Below are 20,119 nucleotides of genomic sequence, written 5' to 3'. Positions count from 1 at the left end.
TTTGAAATTCATTGTTCATGACACGATACAACAAAAAAGCTTTCACAAAATAAAATCATATCAGAGATAATTAGCTACAATATTTATGACCCCCTAAATGACACCTATTTACTGCAATAATATTACATATTTCAGATTATTATGTGTGACTCCTTTTTGACATATTCAGGATTGTTATTGTGACAGTAGTTCTACCCACACAGGTATGTTTAAGATGAATTAATTCAGGTCTTTCAAAGTACACAAATATAAAGATAGGAGAATTAATGCAAGTAGTCTTAGTGTACAGTAAATCTTTAATTTGTCCCAAATGATCCAGATTTATCTATATCTTACCATATAATTTTGATTTATTTAGTATGTAAAACTGACAAAGCAGTAATGTGTTTTATTATTCCGTATTAACCTTTTCCACAGAAGGGTTTTGAAGAATACTTTAATAATATCTTATTTCAGACTTGTATTTCTTTCTTTGATATGCTTGCTCACTCTGTCACATGCATTGGTTGCCTCTGAATGGCAGCGTTAGTTAATCATCTGATCTTGTAAAGGAGATGATGGCTGTCCGTTCGGTTTGCTAATGAGATTACACATGCGTTGTGGGTCTCACCACAGGTCATCTTAGCTGAGGCCATTCAAAGGCAATTATTGTTTTAAATGTTCTTCTTGTTGTCATCTCAAAATAACTCTGCATCGGAAGAAGCTTTGAGGCAAACTGAAAGGGTTGTTTTTCCTCTGCAGTTGGTGCCTAAGTGTTTTCACACTCCTACTGTTTTACCTTCCTCAGGCAGCCGAGGTTGCCTGTTTTGTGAGTGTGAATGAGAGCTCAAATGTTAATACAGATTGATAAGCACTGGCAGGATTGTGGGCAGTAGATAAGAGAATACGGTATAGTGTTTCTTGTTACGTATAATCAGATTTTTTCTATATTTATATTTTTCCCACAGAATAAAGATACAGTAGTTTAAAGGTTTAAAAATCTAATCTCTGTTGTCTTTTCTCTGGGTTTGCACGCATGTGTGTGCCAACGAGTCTCTATGCTGGTAGATCAGTGGGAAGTGGTAGTCCGCTGGGATAGCCCTGCTTCTTTGTTCTCCTGCTGACAATGGAGGACTCACAGTCAGCCTAAAGGGGGAAATTATGTCCCAGAGCAGTCTGGGAGAAAAAGAGACTCACACACAGACACACACACACACAACTTCTCACATGCTACTCATGTGGGGCATGACCTCAATAAGAGCTGTTGTTGTATTTGCAAAGCCCTCAACACCATGTGCCGGCCACTTTTAAAAGCTGTAACAGTTAGGCCTAAGGTTCAAATAAAAGATTGGTTCAGCTGAACTGAACACAAATGCTCTTCATGTACTTCATTCTGTGTTAATGTTTCCAACTGAGCAGCACTGCAGTAGTTGAAAGTTCACGATTTTTCTCAGATGGTAAAGAAAGTGTTAATAATTCAGACTCAGTGGCTTTTCAATACAGTGATGTAAACATAATGTGCTGTTTAAGATTTTCTCCTAATCCTATTCTTTCTTCTCTGTCATTACAGGTAAGGAGGAGCCAACTACCTACACCTGCACTACATGTAAGCAGTCATATGGCAGCGCCTGGTTCTTGCTGCAGCATGCTCAGAACACCCATGGCTTCCGTATTTATCTGGAAAGTGAACACGGCAGTCCTCTCACCCCACGCATGGGTGGGCCTTCCTCCTTTGGTGGCGGTGCTGACTGTCCCTCTCAGCCTCCTCTTCATGGCCTCCACTTGCCTCCTGATGCAAGCCCCTTCAACCTCCTCCGCATTCCTGGCTCGGGCTCAGGTGGAAGGGACAGCATTGGAGCAGGAGGTGGTATCGTCCCTGGTGGTGTTGGGGGTGGGGGCCATCATCAGCGTTTCCCTCCAACACCACCCCTCTTCAGCCCCCCTCCAAGGAACCACCTGGATCCCCACCACTTGAGCCCAGAGGAGCTGGCGTTGGCAGCCCACCACCCGAGTGCCTTTGATAGGGTGCTGCGCCTCAATCCTCCTCTGCCTTTGGACCCCCCTCCGACAATGGACTTCTCAAGGAGGCTACGGGAACTGGCGGGCAACACCTCAGGGTCCACTCCCCCACTATCTCCAAGCCGACCCAGCCCCATGCAGCGCTTACTCCAGCCATTCCAGACAGGTGGAAATGGAAGCACTGGAGGTGCAGGGGGTAGCAAACCTCCATATCTTGCCACTCCACCACCTCTTCCAGGCTCCATGCAGTCACCTGTGGGCTCTCAGACCACTCCTACGACACCTCTGCCCTCAGCAGGAGCAACACCTTCCTCCACCACCCAGATGAAATCAAAGTGTTGTGAGTTTTGTGGCAAAGCCTTCAAATTCCAGAGTAATTTAATAGTACACCGGCGCAGCCACACAGGAGAGAAGCCGTACAAATGTCACTTGTGTGATCATGCATGCACACAGGCTAGCAAACTGAAACGCCACATGAAAACACACATGCACAAATCCTCCTCGCCAAATACAGGCAAGTCAGAAGATGGTCTGTCAACAGCCTCATCCCCAGAGCCTGGCACCAGCGAGCTCATGGGCAGTGCAAGCAATGCCCTTAAGTCTGTAGTGGCCAAGCTGAAAAGTGAGAATGACCGCATGCTACGTGAAAATGGGGAAGAAGAGGAGGAAGAGGAGGAGGAGGAAGAAGAGGAAGAGGAGGAAGAAGAAGAGGAGGAGGAAGAGGAGGGAGAGGAGGAGGAGGTGCAGAATGGAGAGAGGGCAGCCAGAAGAAGCAACAACAGCTATCACTTTGGATTAAACCTTGAAGTAGCACGGCAGCATGAAAACAACGACGGTATTGGAAGCCGACTGGGAGGACTGGCTGAGGAGGGGTCCATTCCTCGCTCACTGCCTGAGGTGATGCAAGGGATGGGTCTGGCTGCCAGCATGCAGCACTTCAGTGAAGCCCTTAATGCACACAAACGAAATGCCATGGTCCAGGAGAACCACCTACACCACCATCTCATTCGAGACCATCACCACAATCGTGAGATGTGTGATGGAGACTCTGTGCTGGAAACAGACTGCGTGGAGGAAGGCTCTGTGTCAGCAGTCAACGGGCGAGGAGCATCTCCAAATGAATCTGCCTCTGTTGGCCTATCCAAGAAACTACTTCTTGGTAGTCCCAGTCCACTCAGCCCTTTTTCCAAACGCATAAAGCTGGAGAAAGAATTTGACCTGCCAACCCCCACAATCCCTAATACAGAGAACGTCTACTCACAGTGGCTAGCTGGCTATGCTGCCTCTCGACAACTTAAGGACCCTTTTCTGAACTTTGGGGATTCCAGACAATCGCCTTTTGCATCATCATCTGAGCATTCTTCAGAGAATGGCAGTCTGCGTTTCTCAACCCCTCCAGGGGAACTGGATGGTGGGATGTCGGGCCGTAGTGGTACAGGCAGTGGGGGCAGCACGCCACATCTCGGGGGCCCTGGGCGGCCTAGCTCCAAGGATGGACGCAGGAGTGATACTTGTGAGTTTTGTGGCAAGGTCTTTAAGAACTGCAGTAACCTGACAGTGCACCGTCGCAGCCACACGGGAGAGAGACCATACAAGTGTGAGCTGTGCAATTATGCGTGTGCCCAGAGCTCCAAACTTACTCGCCACATGAAGACCCATGGTCAGGTGGGCAAAGACGTGTACAAGTGTGAAATTTGTCAGATGCCCTTCAGTGTCTACAGCACTTTGGAGAAACACATGAAAAAATGGCACAGTGACCGTCCTTTGAGTACCGAAATAAAGTCTGAGTAGATGGCCGAACAATGGGACCTTTTCCCTGCAACTACATCAGACCCCTGTTTATTCCCAGCTCCTTGTAGATTTGCCCTAATATTCACACTCCACTTTCACCATTCCGGTGGAAGCAGAAGACCATGTGCTCTGCACCAGCACACCCCGTTTCCATTACCCATTGAATGCATGATCTGTATCGGGGCAATACTCTTGCATTGACGCAAAACTTCGAGCCTTTCTCTTGTGCAATAATTTACATGTGTACTATTTTCTTTTTTGAGTTTCCTTTTCCATTTTTAAGAATTAGTCAGCATGCATAGTATGTTTTTGCTAATCAAGAGAAAAAGGAAAAAAAAGAAAAGAATCTGTCCCTGGTTGGTTAGTTGTTGAGTAAATGTGTTGCTGTTTTTCTATTCTTCGATTTTTTTCTTTTATTCTTCAAAATTAGAAAAGACAAGAAAGATACATCCCTACGGCATACATTCTGTGACACATATCATGTACAGTTTTGTTGTGTAACATGGAAAAAAACAGTCTTTTACTCGATCCCCTTCTTACAACCCTGGAAATGCACTTATCCTGATCTTTCTAAAAGATACCATGTTCACACAGGGTTAAAAAAAAAAATCATGTATTGGTTTGATGACTAAACTGAAAGTAATGAGAGCCTTCAAATTTCTTTCAAAAAGACAAAGGTTTGCTAAGAACTCAATGTGTACTATCATTTGGTGGAGTAAGAAAGAGTGCCTTTGATAACTTAAGACTGCATTGGCCATAATCTTAACTGTTATAAGTTTGGGGCGTGAGGTGAAGCTAAAAAGTTAAAGCCACCCAGGAAAGGTCCTTGCATCAAGCACCTGACTGCTTAAATGGACTCTGATAACTCATGATGAAACACCAGAATCATCATTTAGCTGCCTATTATATACTGAATAGACTATCTTTAATGTCTGGATTTCATGGCAAGCATGGTACAAGCAGTTTTGTGTATATCTGAATTATTTGTAGATTTGTTTCTGGTTGGGAGGTACTTTTGAGATAAAGGTAATCAGTAATGTACAATCCTTAACTTGAGGGACACAGTGCATGGCTGACAAGTGTCATGTATCTGCGTTAGCACAAACCTACAATGCTGCTTCAGTATGTCAGTGTGTGGAACAATGCATAAAATAATATATGAGCTCCAAGTGAAGCTAACTTTAGACTTTACTTTGAGAGCATTGAAACAACTACAAGCTAGACAGACAGAAAGATTCACAGAACTGGAAACTACGAACATATTATGGGGATCAGAGGCAATGTCTTTACATTTCTAGTATCAAAACAGGGTCATCAGCTATGACTTGCAGAAAAAGAAGAATAGCAAAAAAATATATCTGTTCACTAGGGCTCTTGAAAAAAAAACTTTCATGTTAGTCAGTATGCATAGGCTAATGCAGGGCAAATTTTTTTTGTTAACTGTTGCTTTTTAAGCCAAAATAATAGTTTTTGTTCAATTTCAGTCATGCTGTTTATAGAGCATTTCTTGTCACTCTGCCTGAGAGAAAGTACCAACACCTCTCTTGTATTGTCCCACACCGATGCTAAGCTGGTGCATGGGTTGAGTCAAATAGCTGGATTGCAGTTCGTAGGACATGAAGTTCCCAGTTTACAAGTTTACGCTGAGGGGAAAAAGCTTATTCTAATGCTGTCAGATGACGAGGGTCCCATAGCTTCAAGCAGTTCAAGCAACTCCAGCCTCATGACCCTTGACCCTTGAAAAGCCTTATTATTTTAACTTTGAGCATTTGTCAGTTTGTTACCTCTTAAAACCTCAGCTCTAACGCTGTGCAGAAAATTCATCCTCATCAGCAAGGTCTGTAAATTACAGGGTTTGTGAAAGAAATCGCATCGCTGATAAAATAGAGCTGAATAATTTATAGACCTTGCTGTCCCAGTAACAGACACTCAAATCTTTATGCTCATTCCACCAGAATCAGTTTTTGTATAAATCCTCCTTTGATTTTAGATATGAAGAGAACCATTTTTTAATGCAAATAACTGTATTTAAGTTTTGTTGTCATTTCTCTTTTCGTCTCCATCTTGGTGGTGTTTAAGACCCCAATAACAATAATATATGAAATGATACAAAAAGATGGAAAAACAAACAACAATATAAAAAACTAATAAAAAAACTGTGATAGTTTTTCTTTTTTTAATTTTACCTTGGTTCTTCACTACTCTTCAGGTTGAGATACAATTTGCATTGGGGAAAGGATTAAGATTATAAATGAATATATAATAAAGAACATAAAATATAGGAAAATGCACACTCATGTCAATTCCTATGCTTAAACACATTTATGGTCTACTTTTTCTGTATTTCTAGAATTGTATTTGAATTCAATGTTCACTTAGAGTAGGCACTATAGTATTTATATTGAGGCTCGTATTTTTAACTGTTGCTTGTTCTCTCTAAAGGTATTTACCATACCTTTTTTTGGTAGTGGAAAAAAATCCCAAGCTGCCACGGTATATTTTTTTAATTTGGCAGGATAATATAGTGCGAATTATTTGTATGTTTAAAGAAATAAAATGAAAAAAAAAAGAAATCCCATAAAAAAGCAGCTAAAGTATGTGGCATTGGGAGGTGTTGCAGGCCATCAGATGGCTGTTACTCTGTTTCCTGTCCACAGAGGTGGTTGTACATATCTTCTTTGGTTTTTGGTTCGCACTTCTCCCCCCTCCCCCCGCTGCCATTCTTGTATGCAGTAATGAAAGCTGACGCTGGCCTGTTCTGTTGTGTACTTCTGTCTCTCTCTCACCTCTCCTACCTGACAACATTCCAACATTAAGAAGAGAGGATTAAAAACAACCAAAACAATCTTCATATGCAGTACATGGATTACAAAAAGCGTAAAGATAAATACATTTAAAAAGAAATTAAATGTTTGCAGTTTTTTTCATTGCCAAATATTGAATGGTGCTTTATATTTAGATTGGGTAAATATACTTTCATATGCAAAGCATATTTAAAAATGACCAGGGGGACGTGGAGAAGCCTGTTTGAGTTGAGACTTTTTTGTAAATGGCAATGCGGAATATTTTGTTATCAGCCTTTTCTATTCATGTTCTGAGAGCTGTTTGTTGTAACTTGAACTTGAACTTTATCTTTTACAATGGGAGTTACTATTTATTATTACCTATATGCTCTGTTTAAAACAGAGACATGGAATGGAGTCTTATTTTTTGGTTTCTTTTTCTTTTCTTTTTCTTTTTTGGTTATAATTTTATTTTTCTTTCTTTTGAAATGTTGGCCGATGGTCATTGGACAAACCAAGCTCTTTAACTTCTGTTGTACTTGTTTGGGGCGTCTATTCAGTTGTATTGGGAATACCACTGTCTGTGTTTTCTGGCAGATGTCTGCATAATCCTGTTCACACACCCATTTTGTCCCTTTATTGAAAAACAATTAATAAAAAAAAAGAAAGTATAATGGCACTTGTCGCGTATATCCACTGTTGGTTTGAACTTTTTCTGAGGTGTGTAAGTGTTTTTATAATTACCCTCCACACCCTACCTGCAAACTAACCATGTTCTTTTGTCTTAGTTGGTACATATTTGTTATATTTGTAAGATTCCTACATTCCTAACAAATAACTTATTTACACTTCACTGTTCTCCCCTCTATAGTGTGTGTATATGTTTTGAATATCAGTCGTTACCTGTTCATGGCAAGATTTTTGATGAGGCCTCATGATACTCCTTGAACCCAATGAACTCCACCCCTTAGCCTTTGGCCGTGATACCATACAAACTTTATGAATTCCTATGTGTGTGTGTGTGTGTGTGTCTGTGCCCAGGGGCGAGTGAGACAGAGGGAAAGGCACATAAGAGACAGCTATCATCAGCAACAGATACTATAATGAACTCCGAGGAGTGACATGCATAGTACACATGTGCTACTAGATACCGCATACAAGTACACGTACACGCACACACACACACACACTTGCAGTAAAAACAGCTGGTCTATGTTGACCAGCAGATAGGATGTTGTATGCAGACACATGGGTGTCAGGAGTTCTCTAACCCCCACAGGGCAAAGCTGTGACAACACACGCACAACACACACATACAATAAGTGAACTCCTAAACTCGTACTTTCACAAAATGTACTTAAGTAAATATCATTATGTCCTGTTTGCTCAGTAGTCACAAAGCCTCAAAGCTGCTGGGATCAATCAGCAGCAGACTGAAGGACAGACAAATCTAATTGATCCTTGCTCAGCTCTTTCACACATGTTTATTTGAAAAGCATCAATAGCATGAAAGCATGAAATATCCTATGTTTATTTCAATTAAAAGCTTAAGCTCCGACAAAAGGTTAGCAAACCCTTTCAAATTTTTATATGTCATATTTAACTTTTACTCAAGTAAAATCGATTAAACCAGTTGTTTTTGTCAGTATTCAAACAATTCTCCACGATGACGGAGCAAAAGATTTTTCTTTTTAACAAGTTTACTTTTGTTTTATTATTAGAAACAAAATACTTTCTCATTTACATAAGTATTCAGAACCTTTGTTTTAATAATTGAGCTCGGGGCATATCTGATCTCTCTGATGCCTCCTCTACTTCACTGGAATCCATGATGAAGAAGCACACACCTATCGATATAATTTCTCACAATTTATAGTGTTGGTAATAGAAAAACAATCAAAAAACGAACTCAACAGAATTAGGGATCTGTGAGTCATGATTGTGTCATGTCATAGATCTGTGTAAGGATTCAAGATAGTTTGGCGGCGTTGAAAGGGTCCAAAAGCAAAGCAACCTTCATCATTCTAAAATAGAAGAGGTTTGAAACCAAAAGACTTTTTAGATCAGAGTTGAGGAGATTACAGAAGGGGACAAGCATTTCGGTACTAGTTAACGGTCCATGGAAACCCACTGAGACTTTACCAAAAGTCATCTAATTGACTCTTGGGCTATATGAAGCAAATTCTGATCTGATGACATAGATTTCCCTCGGCAATTCCTAATTCAAAACCATGTGTGGAGAAAATTTGGTACTGAGCATCACATCATTAACACCATAATTCAAACATGGTGGTAGCGGCATCATGATGTATGATTCAGGAACTTGCTGGGAGAGAAAAATAGGCTCTGAATCTCAGGCTGAGGGGAAGGTTCACATTTTAATAACAATGGCCCAGAGTTTCCCAATAAGGATACAAAGCACATGCTTCAAAAAGAGTTTGGATCTGAACCTTGTGGAGCATCTCCAGAGAGACCTGAAAATGACTGAACCAACCAACTAGCTGAGCTTGAACAATAAAGAATGGACCTTCAAACTAAATGTGAGTCAGACTTGTGTGATTTTTTCTAAAATAACTTGAGGCTGTCATGGCAGCCAGAGTTTCTTTAATCATAGTGAATGGTGTGAATACTTAACTGGAATGTTTCAGTCTTTAATCTTTAATAGATTTTTAAAAGAAAACTGTTTTGACATTTTGGAGATTTGTGTGTGCTTTGACAAAGAAAATTTAAAAGAATTAAGCCCATTTTAAGATAAGTTCAAAATGATTATATGTTCAACATATATCTCTCCTAACTGCCTCCTCTATCTCCGAAAAATTCATTGAGTTCTAAACTCACAAAGCACACATACCTTCTCTGCTGTACGAGAGCTCTTGTTTACTAGTTTATGTGAATAACACAATGTATTTGTCACCATTGCAATATCTATACAACCATGACCTGTAATGCCCCATAAACATCCATGGATTTGACTTTGGCCTGTAGCATTTTAACAATAAGATATTCTCAAGACTTTAGAAAGCATGTTTTCACTCCTTTTGTCATGGTGCGGCCTTGGCACAACATCTTTCCAATGAAATCTAGATAAAGAACAGGAATGTATGTGTGTGCAAGCATATGTGTTTTGTCTGTCTTCCAGTAGAGTGTACTTTGCTATCTGTGCACATACTGTGCTATGCCACAAAAGTGCATTTGCCAAGGTTAACCTGTGTCTATCATACAGCTGGAAAGCTGCATCTTTACATACTAGGTGGTTTAATGCACACTGACCACTGCGGTCTATAAGAACTGGCAGCAAAGCAAATACTTCTTACTGTGATGGACAGTCGTGGAACGTTACTTACAATGACCACAAGGCCAGTTCACTTTGTTGAAAAAAGAAAATCGTAATCAAAGCCAGTGAAGGAATAATGACCGCCTTTGACCCCAGCACACTTAACACCCCTGTGTGGGAGTTCTTATTCATGACACTGGCCCAAGAACTGAAGAATGACTTCAGGAAAAAAAAGAGTTTTCAGTCTGTTATTGCTTCACAGCAAATAGCTAATTTCGTTAGCTTGAATAAGCTCTATGTTTGTATAGAATGATGGAAACATATTGTATAAAAGGCAGAAAGTCCATGATTGTTAAGGTGGAGAAGAATATTCACAAAACTTATTTTCTTATACATATTGTATAGATTTTTCTGACTAATCAATTGCATTCAACGCTTTGACCAGACTCTTTATTATCAAGCTGTTTCAGCATAGTTAAATAGGTCAGTCTGAACAGAGAAACTTGGATGGACATTCACATTTTAGCGTTTAAAAAAATAATGTTTCTATTATTTGATATATGATACTGTGAGGATACGTTGTTACGATTATTTCATATTTTGTTGCATCAACGGCTGGGTAGGCATTAGAAATAGAGACTAGAAAAGCACACTTGAAACAGCTTTTTGGATGATGTACTGTATCTCATTCAGTGAAGACTGCTGCTGTGTCAACAGGGTGATCTCGTTCAGATTAATTAATCCACACAATGCTACTGACTATCTGTGGTGGTACAGAAAGTATTCAGATAATTTTCTATGTGAATTACAGCTACTCACAATTACGAACACAATTGAAAAGTACAAGTTCAAATGTTGTACTTATGATAACACAATGACCACTTTGGCAGAATTCTACAATCACATTTTTTTCCTTAATGTAATCATTTGTAAGCTATTGTAAGCTAATGGGGGTGTAACTGATTTATTTGGCAAAAACTTTTTGATATGATCTTGTTTAGCTGGTATGGTTTTTTAGCCTGTGATTTTGTGCGATCATGATAAAAACAGTGTCATCATATAACTTGAAGGTATCATGCTGTAGAATCATACCAGTAATGACGTCCAGCAACATGCTGATATCCCAACCCCTAAGTGGTCTGTAGTGGTAGTTATTACACGATTAACTGAGGACTCAGTAATCAGCAACTAAACCCTACCCTTCTTCATACTCTGCCTTGATTTTTATCTCAACTAGACACCTGATATGTTTTGTTACTGAAGGGGACAGAAGTTGTTCACAACCTGGAGGGTCAGTGGTTTGATTCTTGACTTCTCAAGACCACATGTTCTAGTTTCTATAGGTATGATACTGAAACTCCATGTGCTTATCAGTGTATGAGTGTGTGATTGATAAAAGTGCCAAATGTATAGAATAAAAAACCTGTTAGAAACCATACAGCAATTAGTAATACTGCATGTATGAATTAGTAAATATACTAATGATCACTTTGAATAGCCAAGAAGAGTATTTTGATATGGAGACACCTGGAAATTGGGTTTATGTTAGTTTCTGATAAATAGGTTTCAATTGGACAGCTATATATTTTTTTGATTCTTACATTTAATTACACATTTATGTCTTTGCAGGCAGTATCAGGTTTTCAATTTTTGCCTCATCGTATTCTCCTTATTTATTAAGGCATATACATGTTTGCCTTTCAGGTCTGCAAAACATTCTTACAAAGCTGGGACAGTAAAGCTTTCACCAACTTCTGATGATACCAATCCTTCTCATAACTTTTAAAAGATCTGGCATTGAAGATACCAAGCAATGACATGATTCAAGTGTTATGTCCCATTCTTTTTGCAAACACATCCTAAGGTATGCAGCAGTATTGTGATTGTCACATTTTTGTTACATAATTCTCACATGTTCTCTTTTCAGGACAGGTCTGGACTGCAGGCATGCCAGCCCAGTGCCTGTGCCTCTCTTGTTCCATAGCCACATCTTGGTGACGTGTGCAGAATGTACTTTTGCATTGACTTGTTGAAAAATACATGGACATCCATTGAAAATATGCCATAGTGATGGCAGCAAATGTTGCTCTAAGACATGAAACATAAGACATGAAAACACGCCCTCACAAAAGTGTAAATGAGCTATGCCAAGTCCATTGATACACCCCATCACAGAGCCTAGCTTTTAGGTTTGCTGCTGATAACAGTCTGGGTGCTTGTTTTTGTCTTTGGTCTGAAGCACACATCATTTGTTTTACCCCCAAAAGAGACACAACGCTCAATGCTGCCATTGGATAAGGTCAACATAAGTCTTCTTTTTTTTTTTGTTCTTTGTCCAGTCAAGCTTTAAGTTGCATTTGTGAATGTAACTCCTACTTTTTACATTTTTAGTCATGCAGACGCACACATGCACAAACTCACCCAAAACTTAGTTTGTAAAGCAACAAGTAATTAACTGTCAGCTAGATGTTGTGAAATGAACAGAAATACTTTAATTTGCAATGTGGTGGAGTGAGGGTAAGATACAATAACAACAGATACTTTAAACCTTCACTCACTGCTGAAAAAAGGTGTGTTTAGATCCAAAGCTGAACAACTATCTGAAATGTTGAGGTTATAAGTATAATACAGTTTGCAGCTATATATGTGACAGAAAAGTGACAGATTCCTTTGCAGTTTCTAATACATTAACCTAAAAACTAGATTAGGCCACAGCCATGAAGAACATCATAAGATTGTATCTTGTTCCTCTGTCCCCATATAATGGCATGTTAAGCTCTGCTGTTAAAACACTAAGTGAAGAGATTACTACATGCTTTGATTTGACGTCAGTATAGATTTACAAGATGAGCTTTATGTTTGATAAGCTTTGGGATGTTTTAATCCTTTAAGGAAACATTGTGAATAAAACTTCAGGAGGTGAGGGGTCAGAGCTGATGTGTTGAATCCTCTGGTTGTGAAAATCTGATGTTGCTGATGTTATGTCATGTAACAAAATTATCTAGACTATTCAAGAAACACATGGATAACATATCCCGATGAACAATCCATTAATCTTGCATGTAGCCTTTCATCTGCTCATCTACGTCTTTTGAGCATATTTCTATATGTGAAAAATATTAGGGAATTTGTCTCTATATTGAAGAATGTTTGTCGACTGCAGTTACTCAATCACCACTCTCACTGATAATATTGTGACACAGGGCTCTTTGAATTAGTCTCAGGAGCAGCAGCTATCCAACCTACTCCTTCTGCAAGTGCACACATGCTTACACACAAAGCTAAGCTGAGGCAAAAGAGGTCAAAGTCTATTGATAGGCCATCAGTGCTGGAATGCCAGATGGAAAAAAGACAAATCAAACAGAGCAGGTCATGGCAGGTGTGGTGATTTGTGTCCATGTGTCTGTTATCCTCTTGTCTCCACTGCCAGCTTTGCCAAACCAAATTTAAAAACTTATGTTGAGGGTTTAGCAAATAATTGCAGAGGAAGCTGGAGGGAGGTGGGGTGTCTGCTCCTATCAGGGGTTATGAGGTCATAAAGTAAAAAATAGAAAGAAAAGTATCCTCTTTCTCTTCCTTTCTTTTGTCATTCTTTTGCTCCATTTCTGAACCTAGTCTGAAGTTCAGTTTCATTGTCAAAGTGAAAGTGAATGAAATAAAGGATGAATGAATAAGAAGTGGGGATGGCTTACTGTTTTGTAAATGATCAAAGACTTTAAATGATCTATATGATTTTATGTCTTCTGATACAGCAACGATCAGGCAGCTATAGTGTATATAAAGCATTTGTAAGTGTTACTTTAAGGTGAGTTTTATGTGTTGATTTTGTTTGGTTTTATTATTATAACACAGTTAAACAGAGAGACTGTCCACCAACACCAACTGCCTTTTTACACTATAACCGAATGATGGAAAATAAACTCAATTGCTGACTGTACAGGATGATCTGAGTTAAACCATTCAGCTTGACTCTTTTCTGGCACCCTGATCTCAGAGCATTGTAGGACAACGGCTGCAAAGGCATCAGCAATCATGGATCTTCCAGGGTCATGAAAGGCCTTTCTCTCATCTGTGACCCCAGAGAGAGGCCTCTCGGCCTGACCAGGCCAATGGAAAATCGATGAGGCCTGAGCTGGATAAAAGAATGACCAGGACAGACATGGATTATCAGTGCATATTAGTGGAGCATATATGTGGGAGCCTGTGTTCATGTGTGTGTGATGATATGTCCTCGAGACTCATACCTGTCTTGTGTAACTGAGTTTGGGACACACAGTCTCCAACAGATACATATGTGCAGATGTTTTGGAGCTTAATTGCAGCTACACAGATGAGGGGGTGGGGTCATCTTTGTCAGAAAAGAGTGTGTGTGCATGTGTGTGAGAGAAAAAGAGAGAAGGAAAGAGATAGATGGGACACTGCATGAACTCAAGATGTGTGGGAAACAGATACAGACACACAGGCAGATGAGATGACATTGTGTGTTAGGTTGTTATGTCTGGAACTACTGTGCATATATTTAAGTGGCCCTCCTGCAGGTCTATAAGCCTTTTAAAGAATGCACATAATCACACGCTCCCCATCCTGTCTTTTAATCTCCTCCACCCCTCTTCCTCTGGTGTGCTCCTATTTGAGTGTGTGTGAAAGGTCAAAGTTCAACCTGCAGGTTTAAGGCTTGGGTTTCACATGACTAAACACCTTTGTTGCTGGTTGAAGGGGGAAGACTAAAAGTGTCCGTGTGTGTGTGTGTGTATGTGTGTGCAGTGAGGTTAAGGGGGTGTATCTGGTATGTTGTGTCTAGTTCGGAGCCAAGGCGAACACAGACAGCACTACTGCCGACAGCCCTGCCCCCTCGATCAGGTCTGGGGTTTGATGTCTGCTGAATGCCATGTGATTGCACGAAAACGTGTGAATTCTTCAAAGACACACACACACATACACATCACACGCACACACTGAATTAACGATTGGTATGATTTTTTTTTTTTTTTTTAACGCAGCTCAGTGGGAAGCCGTTGGCAAATACTGTTGTGAAACCAGCCTCGCCCTGCCTCCAGGAAATGCACTCACCTGAAAGAATTTCATTAGTCTGGCATTCCAAGTTTTAATCTTTCATGATACTGTTTGAGAACTGTTACAATATAAAGTAAACTCAGGAGGAGTTAGAATATTTCTGCCTGTTAATGAGATTTTAGGAAGAGTTGCTGATTTTCAAACTTTCACTCCTTGGGTTTTCGAGCTTGTTACTTAAAGCAAGCCTGCTAACATCCACAAACATGCGCCTTTTTTAGTACAATGGAGAAGTGTTTGATCTGCATTCAGCACTGTGCTATAAGACTGATATTGTGGGTATTTGTCGGATCTGGCTCTGATCAGCATCAATGGGACTGTAACATCAGAGTACACATTTTAATTTTCTATGAGGGGCTACAACAGAGGGCAAAGCTCACTTTTTCGTAACAGAAACACCTCCCAAATATCCAAATGTCAACATTCTCATTGTGACCATTTTAGAATCTTTGTATGAATTCATTTTTATTTACGTCACTATACCCTGGTAATACCTCACAAAGCTGCAAGTTTTCATGTTGACCTTTACTGCACTTTCCTTTTTCCATCTTTTTGATGTGAAATGTTTTCATGTAAAAACTTGACTGCACATGGGTTTTTTCAAGAAATTCTTAACGAAGACAAGCTGGTGATATTCAGGGATACTCTTCATCATCTTTTAGGAATTTATATAACCTATACAGATTTTCATACAACAAAAGTCCGGACTTAGACATTAGTGACAGCTTACCTGAAACTGTCATGGAACATGGAGAAGCTGGAGTTTGAGGACCTAAATCCAGAACTACCAGGAAGGAAGGCAGGGACTGGTGATATAAAAAATAATGGCTTTATTCAAATAAACAACAGGCGCTGCCAAGGCAGGAATAAAATAAACTACACATTAAACCTAAACTGAACAAAGGAAGGAAAAACGTGACAAGAAAGAAAATCACAAGAGTGATGAATAACAGCATACAATGATCCGGCAATGCACAAAGGAAAACTGGGAAGATTTATACTGTGGGAGTAATTAGCAAATGAACAGCAGGTGAGACAATCAGTGGAAGCCAGGTGTGACACAGGAAGTAAACATAACTGAATACACAAGGGGGGAATTAAAGAGCAAACAGTAAACCAAAAGACACAAAAACTCATAGACCATGACACAAACAGCAGTCAGAAAAAGGTAAATCAGGAGTTCAAGTTGTCATTATCAAAATATTGTGTGTTATTTGTGCGGTTCATACTCCACATAAATAAGGTCAAACTGGCATTTGAAACTTTTTAAATCCACTGACTCAATGGCTTACTAAAGTTTGCTGTGGTGTATTCTTACTTCCCTTTTTCCCCTTGTAGCAGCACTATTATTTGTCTCCTCAACAAGCTCTATTTTTGACTTACAGGTGGAGAGTGAACCTGATGAGGAGACTTTTTTCTGTTTCTGGGTCACAGAGCAGAACCAGAAAAAATCTAAACAAAGAGAAGTGAGAGAGGCAGCAAGATGAACTCTGTTTAAAAAGATCAATCTCATTAAACCATTTAGATCTTCAGAGTTGTGCTCTGTTCTTAGTTTCCTAAGATGCAAAGCTTTGTATTCAACTCAAATGTAACACAAATATATACATGTACTGTATATAATTTCAATTTAATCAACTCTTCATGAAAACAAGCTGTTGATGGACAAATGATTTGGTATTCCCTACAGTCCATACTCTTTAAGTTAGGTGAGAGCTGTCACCTCTAATTCAGACAAGCAGAATGTTTATAGACAGAAATGTTTTTTTTTAATGTGAAATGTAACAGTCAGTATATTTAGAGAAGCTGCAGTTATAGCTCGACAAGGCCTACTCTTACTCTAAGTTTTAAGTCGGGCATGGGAACATGCACAGTGCACTCAAGCCAGTTAGAGTCCAATTGAACATGTGCATGCAGGAGTCATTTAACTCCCAACACCTTTATCTGGATGTGTGAGTAACACATGTAAACATACTGTATGACATAAATGGTTAAAGTTCTCTTCAGCCACCACCTGTTCGGTTCTTGGTTGAGTTACCCCCTTCTTTAAACTGCTTTCCAACAAACACAAATCCCCTTTTTTGTTGGTTGGGAAGCAAGCCACGTTGATTTGTTGGGATTTTGGATGAAAATGAGATAAATGAGTCAACCAGATACTCAAGCAGGAAAGCTGTTTCCCCTTTCTTTCCAGTCTTGGCTGCCGGTTACATTTTTGTATTTGGAGCACACATACGACAGTGAAATGGATTTCCAAAATGTAATTTTGGAAAATGTAATAGGACATTGACAAAAATGTTAAAGCTCCTACTCACTCTCTCCATGTTCCTCCAACTTTTATGAATAAATGCATGAGCTATCCAGTTATCAGATGAGTAGCCCATAATAATGAAAAATCATAAGTTGGCATTTTCTGTGGAGCAAAAGACAGTGTGTACACATGTAGTATGCTACCTGTCCCATCCCTCAGGTTGCATTAGTTCAAAATGTTCACAAGCACAGAGACACTCAAATGCAGCTGCACACACAGATACATACAGTACAAGCCCCTGGCTATATGCCACTTATATCTTTGCGTTCCCAGTAACTGTCACAAACACACACACCCACATATACACAACGTGCCCCTGTGCACTGGTTATGTGATTGACCTGTTCCACAGGCTCTTCCACACCTTTGTATACTACCCCCCTCCCCACACACACCTGTTAGCAACGGCACCCAAGGATGAGCGACATGTTGAGTGAAACTGCAGGGCTGCAGGGAGACTTTACAAAAGCAAACACGCACAAGTACACACACGCACCTTACACGCACATCAAACTGAGCAAAGCAGCACTTAAGTGTCTTGCAATGCACCTCATCAAGGCATCAGCCAAGAGCATCTCTGCATTATTGTAATTCCATGACTTGTTGGTGTGGGTAAAGGTTATTATAGTTAACTTCTGCCTTACGTTTTGAGATGATTGATGATTTTAACCTAAGTTCATTACACTGCTGAGGGCCCTCATGTTAGGACCTGCTAGGATGATCAAACTGTGGACGGACATGTGTGCACTCACATATTTACAGAAAATATGTGAACAATTCGCTGCTTTCATCTCTTCTTTCCATGCATTCACCCTTGGGCATAATATAACACAGTAACAAAGTAAAGATAGATGGATGACAGTCTGAGCTGATTGTGTATATTTGCATCCACGTGTGTTTAAATGAGCTTAGCCCTGCTTCAGTAAACTTTCTACCATTTCACTGTAATAACACGAGTCAATTTGGCCCATTTAGATAAGACCAAAGTGAACACATTTTTATATATGTTTTATGTTTATATAAAAATTTGTGGTTTGGTCATGTGCAAATACTTTTTATTCAATTAAAACAAAAGAACAAGTATTGTGAACCATATGTGCACTGTCGCTATCAGTATTTAAACGCCAATGTGGAGTCAACTGCTAATAGAAAAGAATAGTTACAGAAAAGTAAAGGAAAATGTCACAGCTCGAATGAGCCAGTCTGTAAAAAAGGACTCTTGTGGAGGACACAGATGTTTATGGGAAAAGAGGAAAGGCTTTCCAGGGGTGTGATCGGGGAATGGTTCAAGTCTACGGAGATTGCTAAGAGGAGAGGTTTAGACAAGGTTAATATGGATATCTGAGGGGTTATTGTCCAAAGCTGTTTTGCGTGAATGAGAGAAAGTCTTACAGGGGCCAGGAGGTTTTCCGCAAAAGGAGGGGAGGGTCACTGGCTGTGGTGCAGAGGTCCTGAATCTGTGGCGGGCGAGCAGGCAGGTTGTTAGTACGAGGAAGTTTGAACAGAGAAGAGTTATTTCCACAGGGGTCTTTTCAGCAAAGAGTCCACAGGGAAACAGAGTGCAGAGAGAAATGTACAGTACACTGGAAGGCAGAGGAACAGAAGTCAGTAGAATGCCAGAAACTTGGATAAATATGTAGAACAGCAATCATCCCGATTACCACGGAGGATTGTGAGACAATCTGGCAAAGAGTGGCTGGTCCTGCTGCTCCTTAAAGGGGAACTCCAGTATTTTTAAACCTAGACCTTATTTCTGACATGAAATATGTTTATCTACTCACCGAGAACGGTTTGGCAAAAGTCTACGTCCTTCGGAAGCTATTTAGATAACTTGCGATCCATATAACGGAGTGAACGGGGCAAAGACGATGCAGCCTCTAAAAAAGGCATTATCAGTCTTTATTTCACCAATACTTTAAGACGAATGAATGAATGCGTACTATTGCTCTGTTAGTACATAGCTACTGTTATGTGGCTACTTGCAGCTATACGAGAGTTAACGGAGGGAATTCTACACACACCTCTACTGGGACCACTTCATCCACACGCATGGCTGCAGCACAGCTCATTCACTCCGGTAAGAACGTCCATCTCACTCAAAGTCGTCGTTCACATTGTCAAAATTTGATAAATATCCTGCCATGTTGGAAATATTCTTTAAGCACATGTTCCAGTGCACATTTCCATTCAAGTTGGTTCTGCAATGGCACTTACCGTGGCTGTTCCTTCATGCAAACAGAGTCAAAATGGGTGGGGAGCAGATGAAGGACCAGAATGGAGCTAAGCCAGAATCTTTATTGTTGCTGCTGTAGGCTTCCTCAGGGTGTTGCACAAATGTTTAATTACAGGTCAAACCAAGCTCTGATGCCAGAAACCTTTCCTGCAGATAAATTATGGTAATATTTCTTTAATTTCCTCTTGTAACTTCATTGTTCTTTTTACTTTGTTCTCTATATTTCAGAGAAGAAACAATAAAGTGCAGACCAGTGACAGCTTCAGTAAAGATACATGTAAATTAAAAGCAGGTATTCGATTTTGTATGACAACTGATGTCATCATCAGGGTCATACACTTGTACACATATTAGAGTTTCTCTTGAGCCACAGAAGTCACTGTGTGTGACAACAGAAAAAAATAAATAATAGAGTCAGTCAGACAAAAAACAGATGTGTGTAAACGTGTTCGTCCAACCAAAATTGTATGAAATCTAAGCTCTCAAAGATAGAATAACCCAGATAATGCGGTTGGGGTTTGAATCACTCTTCCATTTAAATGCTCATCTAAACTAAAATGGGCTTATGCGCTCCGCTTTAGCTTTAAAGTACGTATTCAGTACAGAAAAGAAGAAACGTGTAACAATAAAGAATAACCACAAGGGATATTGGGTATGTTTACACAG

The 20,119-nt window shown here is 39.9% G+C and overlaps 2 protein-coding genes across 3 annotated transcripts in view; one reads left to right on the top strand and one right to left on the bottom strand.

Annotated features, from left to right (window-relative positions):
* The window catches only part of bcl11aa (BCL11 transcription factor A a), a 45,842-nt gene extending 39,178 nt beyond the window's left edge, over positions 1-6,664 (top strand). For both annotated transcript variants that reach the window (XM_072391491.1, XM_072391490.1), the window contains exon 3: positions 1,550-6,664. In XM_072391491.1, the coding sequence (XP_072247592.1) occupies positions 1,550-3,789 (2,240 nt within the window). In that variant the 3' untranslated portion in view covers positions 3,790-6,664. The remainder of the gene's footprint in view (positions 1-1,549) is intronic.
* LOC140313410 (uncharacterized) overlaps positions 1-20,119 on the bottom strand; it is a 435,793-nt gene that overhangs the window by 231,230 nt on the left and 184,444 nt on the right. The gene's annotated exons all lie outside the window — the stretch shown is intronic.

The sequence above is a fragment of the Leuresthes tenuis genome, unplaced genomic scaffold (genome assembly GCF_036924035.1).
Source record: "Leuresthes tenuis unplaced genomic scaffold, fLeuTen1.0.hap1 SCAF_8, whole genome shotgun sequence".
In the NCBI taxonomy this organism is placed as follows: Eukaryota; Metazoa; Chordata; class Actinopteri; order Atheriniformes; family Atherinopsidae; genus Leuresthes; species Leuresthes tenuis.
The sequence above is the reverse complement of the archived record's forward strand: the minus strand, read 5'-3'. Positions and strand labels throughout refer to the sequence as shown.